Source organism: Chrysochloris asiatica, unplaced genomic scaffold (genome assembly GCF_000296735.1).
Source record: "Chrysochloris asiatica unplaced genomic scaffold, ChrAsi1.0 scaffold00010, whole genome shotgun sequence".
NCBI lineage: Eukaryota > Metazoa > Chordata > Mammalia > Afrosoricida > Chrysochloridae > Chrysochloris > Chrysochloris asiatica.
Genome location: NW_006408528.1, coordinates 13942210 through 13948618, shown reverse-complemented (window position 1 = coordinate 13948618; position 6409 = coordinate 13942210). Strand labels below are relative to the sequence as shown.

General features: G+C 39.6%; 1 protein-coding gene across 1 annotated transcript in view; it reads right to left on the bottom strand.

Moving 5' to 3' along the window:
• Positions 1-233: 233 nt before the first annotated feature.
• TFPI2 (tissue factor pathway inhibitor 2) overlaps positions 234-6409 on the bottom strand; it is an 8399-nt gene continuing 2223 nt past the window's right edge. The window contains exons 3-5 of the mRNA XM_006834290.1: positions 5072-5251; positions 1559-1729; positions 234-316 (exon numbers count right to left, since the gene is read on the bottom strand). Coding sequence (XP_006834353.1) covers positions 234-316; positions 1559-1729; positions 5072-5251 — 434 coding nt within the window. The remainder of the gene's footprint in view (positions 317-1558; positions 1730-5071; positions 5252-6409) is intronic.

Genomic DNA, 6409 nt, shown 5'->3' with positions numbered 1-6409 from the left:
TCATAAAAATTATAAAACAATTGAACCATAAACTAAAAATGATAGATTTACATTTGAAATAGCAGTTAGTCACGTATAAAAACACACAAAAATGTGACTTGCATTAGTAAAAAGTGTTGAGTTTATTTAAAATTAAAATAACATCTGGTTTATTTTATTATACTGTCAGATGATTCTTTCAGAGATCGCCATAAAAGTAATAAACATTCACAAAATTACATATGGGAAAATGGTTAAAATTGTCTTTTCCGCATTTTCAGTCTTCTATTGGTAATGAAAGACTTTCGCATCTTCTTATTATTTTCCTTCTTCAAGGCTAAAGTCAACAAAATAACAATAAATACCATATCAGTAAGTAGGACCAGTATAAATCATCATTTTCAATATGCTTACAACCTCATCGCATCTCATTTTTAGTTATTATAAAGTCAGATAGACTTATTATACACTCAGCTAATAATACAAGCTAATAAAATACAAGGATATGGCTTATATATTTGTAGCTACACGAGGGGACTTCAAAAATGTGTGGACAAAATGGAACTAAAAGATACTGGAATTTCCCCACAAACTCTCGTAAGTCCCCTTGTATTTGGAGCACCCACCCATAGCCCTCAAGTCTATTATGACTCACAGTGCCCATACAGGACACAGAACTGTTGCCTAGAGTTTGTGAGGCTGTAAATCTTTACAAAAGCAGACTGCCTTGTATTACTCGCACTGATGGTGGGTTTAAACAACCAACATTTTGGTCTACAGACTAATGCTTAATGCACTGCACCATCAGGGCTTCATTATATGCAACCAGTCATACTCATGTGGTGCTGGAGGTGTGGTAATGTAGGATAAGCACTGAACTGCTAACCAAAAAGTCACTCTGGTAGCGTAGTGATTACAAATCGGGTTGCGAACCACAAGGTCAGCAGTTTGAAACTACCAGCTGTTCTGCAGGAGAAAGATGAGGCTTTCTGTTCCCGTAAAGATTTACAGCCTCGGAAACCCTGTACAGGGTCACTATGAGTAGGAACCAACTCCATGGCACATAACCACCACCACCACCACTCTCAGAAACCCTATATAGGGTTGCTATGAATTGGAACTGACTTGACGACACTAACAATAGTTGTTGTGTGCATCAAGTCTGTTCCAACTCATAGCAACCCTGTATAGGACTTCCAAGGAGTGGCTAGTGGGTCTGAACCATTAACCTTGCAGTTAGCAGTTCAGTACTTAACCTGAAGCATCTCATCAAGACTCCATACATATGTAGCTATACATGTAGCTACCTAGTATAAGCATTTTGACAAAATTAATCAGTACTAATGTGTTATTTATATAAACACTGAACTGCTAAGCAAAAGGTTGGTGTTTCAAACCCACCAGCAACTCCTTGGAAACTATATAAGGTCATTATGAGTCAGAACTGACTCGACAGCACTTAACAATAACAAGAGTCTAGAAATAGGAGGAAGCATCCTAATGAACTGAATATACAAAACACAATTTTATTTATGATTTATAAAGCTATTTAAAAGTTAAATAAGAAATAATTCATTACCTAGTGTGCAAACGTTTTTACAACCCTGTATGGTAACAAAGTTATTGTGATTTCCTCCGCAGCCAGTATAGGTGAATGGTTCACAGGCTCTGTGTCTTACATTAAAATAATAGCGAGTCACATTGGCAGAGCACAATCCCTCATCTTTTGGAGTATAGCAAAATGATGGACCTTTATGAAACAGAAAAAATAAAATTAGAAATCCCGTAACATTAGAATCAGTAATGTGGGACCATTATAGAATTAGGAAATACTTCTCTGGTAGCGTAGTGGTTACGAATCGGGCTGCGAACCTTAAGGTCAGCGGTTCGAAACTACCAGCCGCTCCGCGGAAGAAAGAGGAGGCTTTCTACTCCCGTAAAGATTTACACCCTCGGAAACCCTGTACAGGGTCGCTATGGGTCGGACCCGACTCGATGGCACTTAACAACAACAACAACAACAATCCATAAATGCCACATTCTAAATATTAAACTAAGTCATTGGTTAAAGTGTGCTTCAAACTGCGGAGAAGTTTAGATGCTGTATTTTTGTAAATGTAAATTTTCATAAACTGGAGGGGTTATTTTCTGATGTTATGTTTTTGCATCATTTTGAATCTGAAAAGAAATTCAACCAACATACCAAATAGGTTAAGTAAAAATGGGCTAAGTTTTTTTGGTAAATTTTCTGTGTTGGTACTATTATTTAAAACATTTTAATCAGCACTCCTCCCCTTATTACTCAAAAAAGGGAAAAAAACACACAAAACAGTTCCAACTCATGGCAACCCCATGTGTGAAGAGTAGAAGTGCTCCACTGGGTCATTAAAGCTATGACCTTTCCACAGCTGCCCTCAAGGTTAGTGGGGGTTTTGTTAAGTGCTGTCAAGTCAGTTCCGACAAAGTGACCCTGTATAAGGCTTTCTGAGGAGCAGCTGATGGATTTGAATTGTCAACCCTGTGGTTCGCAGTCCAGTGTTGATCCTACAGAGCCACACCAAGAGTTTTCAAGCTTTTAATTGTTTTCACTACCCACAGACTCATTGCTATCATGTTGATTCAGACACATAATGACACCAGAGGGCACAGTAGAAGTGGTGCTGTAGGATAAATAGGGGACTACTCACTACAAGGTCATCAGTTTAAACTCACCACTGGTTCTGCAGGGGGAAGATGAGGTTACCTGCTTCCATTAAGATGAACAATTTTGGAAACCCTATATAGGCTTCCTGTGAGTTGGAATTGACTCGTTGGCAGTTGTTTTTGTTATAGTTTTTAATATGGTTTTCAAGACTATAATATTTAGGGAGGCTGACTGCCTCATCTTTCACCTCTAAACCCCTTTAACTCATTGCCACTGTCAGATTACCCAATAAGTAAATTAACATGGGCTTACTTGTGCTTACTTACCAATCTGAAGTGAACAATTTCTCATTTTTTTACCACAAAGATTCTGTGTCTGGTATGGCTGGCTTCTGTTTCTCTCCCAACCCCACAGCACCTTCCTATAGACTCAAAGCATCTTCTCAAATTTATAATCCCTGACAGGGACAGAGTACCCAGTAAGCAAGATAGGCAGAGGCTTACTTGTTTGGTGAAAAACCTGTGAAACTGCTCACTATAGATTAATGTTGTTGTTGTTATGTGCCATCGAGTCGGTTCCGACCCATAGCGACCCTGTATAGGGTTTCCGAGGGTGTAAATCTTTAAGGGAGTAGAAAGCCTCATCTTTCTCCCGCGGAGCAGCTGGTAGTTTCGAACCGCTGACCTTAAGGTTCGCAGCCCGATTCGTTAACCACTACGCTACCAGAGCTCCTTCTATAGATTAATAAATAAGCACAAATAAGCCTGTATTACCTTGTTTACTGGGTCCATTCCCTTGTCCATTCCAACACATAATGACCCTAAAGGACAGAGTAGAACGGCCCCATAGAGTTGCCAAGGTCGTAAATCTTTACAAAAAGAAATTATCACATCTTTTTCCCACAAAGCAGCTGATGGGTTTGAACTATCAACCTTTCAGTTAGTAGTTGAGTTCTGTAACCATCATGCTGTCCCAAGTAGTCAATGGAACATTTACAGCTACACAATCAATTTACGAGAACACCAGCAGCAACCATTATTTACCATTAATTAAAGATTTAAAATATTCAACACAGTATAGTTAGTGGTATTTATCAAAGTCTCTGCCACAGAGAGTTTTATCTACATGTCTCTGCTATTTATGGGGGGAAATGCCCAAGAATTGTTTCTCTACAAAAATATTAAATACTGCCCAAGTGACCCACTGTTTCAAAGACTATAAAGGGAGAAATGGTAGATAGGGAATGGAGTGAAAATGAAAAAGGATATAGATCTGTTTGTGCTGCAATTCTGGTAGCGTAGTGGTTACGAATCGGACTGCGAGCCGCAAGGTCAGCAGTTCGAAACTACCAGCAGTTCCACGGGAAAAAGATGAGGTGGTCTGCTCCCGTAAAGATTTACAGCCTCGGAAACTCTGTACAGGGTCACTATGGGTTGGAATCGACTCCACGGCACATAACAACAACAAAGGATACAGATGTGGCACTGTAGGATAAGCACTGGATCACAAGGATGGTTTGAATTGCAAGGTCAGAGGATCAAATTCCCCAGCCACTCCTTGGAAACCTTATACAAGGTCACTATGAGTCGGAATCGACCCAATAGAACTTAACTATAAAAGCAAAGGGCTCAGATATCTTAGTATGGCACTGTAGGGAAAGCCCTGGGCTGCTAGCCAAAAGGTCAGTAGTTCACAGCCACCAGTTGCTCCTGGGAAATCCTATACAGGGTTACTAGGAATTGGGATTGAATTGATAGCAGTTAGCAACAACAAACAACAAAAATCAAACTGACGGTTTAGAAATCCAAACCAAAGCATGTTCACATAAACACACATTTTCCCAAAATTAACTGAAAGTTAGGAAATAAATGATTCCAGTTTCACCATCTCAAGCATATAAATACTCTACTATGGGTCCTGGTGTGGTACTACAGGTTAATGTGCTGGACTGCAAAATCGTTTGAACCGCAAAGTCGGCATCTCAAGTTCACCAGCTGCTCCTCAGAAACCCTATACAGGGTCGTTATGGGTGGGAACCAACTTGACTTGGATGGCACTTAACAACAGCAATCTCACATTTGCAACTTCTTTCATATGAACCTGAGGTGATGGCATTCATCAATGAACATTATTATATTTTTTTAATGTGGAAATTGAGTAGATGAGAAACACTTGTAAAAAACAATAGTAGAAAGGCGACAAATATCGGAATCATGGCTTTGTCACTCTCCCCCGCCTTAACGACTTTGGAAGTCGGTAACTTCTCCCAGCTAGCTTCACATGTACAAACAGGGGTACTAATACTTCACATAGGGCAACAGTGTGAAGATTGATACATGGGAAGTCACTACAACTCAAACTATGTTAATTCTTCATCAAATTAATGATCTTTCACCCAAAAGCTTTACCAATGAAATTTGGTGCAAGTACCATAAAAATAATACTTACTTCTCGTTCGTGCACAGAATCCCATGCAAGTAGCTTCATCTAGGAATCGGTTCTCATTGTTGAGACAGAAGCCAGATGTGACTTTTTCGCATTTCATGGAACTTAGGTTGAAGAAATACTGTTCTTTGGTCTCTGTGCACTCTCTCTCACTGACTTCCAACCGGCAAATTTTGGGAACTTCTGGGAAAAGGAGAGCCATAAAACAATGTGAGTCAAAAATTAGTCTTACTCTCAAAACTGTATTTTCAGAAACACTTGGGGGGAAAAAGCATTATATTTAGTACCAGCATAGTAAATCCCTAAATGCCAAACACAAAAGAAACTCACTGCCACTGAGAGGATTCCACCTCATAACAGCCCAATAGACTAGAATAACACTGGCTCCTTAGGGGTTCCAAGACTGTAAATCTTTAAGGGGGCACATAGCATTGTCTTTCTCCTTTGGAGAAGCTAGTGGGTTTGAACCTCAAACTTTACAATTAGCAATAAAAGCTTAACCTACTGTGTCACCAGGGTTCCTCAAACACCCAAATTGTTGTTGTTGTAAAGTGCCGTTGAGTCGGTTCCGACCCATAGTGACCCTGAACAGGGTTTCCGAGGCTGTAAATCTTTAAGGGAGCAGAAAGCCTCATCTTTCTCCTCCTGACCAGCTGGTAGTTTTGAACTGCTGACCTTGCGGTTCGCAGCCCAAATTGTAACCACTATGCTAACACCCAAATACGTCCCATTAATGCAGTGATTTCGCTTTTTCTAATTGAATGTATCCCAACCAACCTGGTTCAGCCTTTTCTCTCAGAATGTTCTCTGATTATTTTTGTGTGGCAATATAGGATAAACACTGGATCCCAAGGTTGGCAAGGTCAGTGGTTCAAACTCACCTTGGAAACCCTCTACAGGGGTGCTATGAGTTGGAATTGACTCGTTATCACTTCACAACAACAATGAAGTTGACCAAAGCATGTTTATATAAACACACATTTTCCCAAACTCAGTTCCTTAAAAAGCTAAGGCAAAGTTCTGTTACATATCTTAATTCGTACAATAAAAAGAAGAGATAAAATAAAACCAAAAATATCTCCACACTATCACTCAACCAACTCAAGGAATGTTTGGTGTTCAAGGCCAATAATAATAATAATAAAAAGGAAGTTTATAATGAACTAAATCTAAATTTAATAATAAAAGCCACCAAAAAGTATTTCATGTTGATAGGCCACACTAAGAAATGATGTTCTCAAAACAGCAATGAAGTGGTGAGCTAAGTCCTACAACGTTCAATAGACTTCTGTGAACCCGGGTGAAGACCTGGTTGGCCAGCAGTGTGGCAAGACCTGGGGA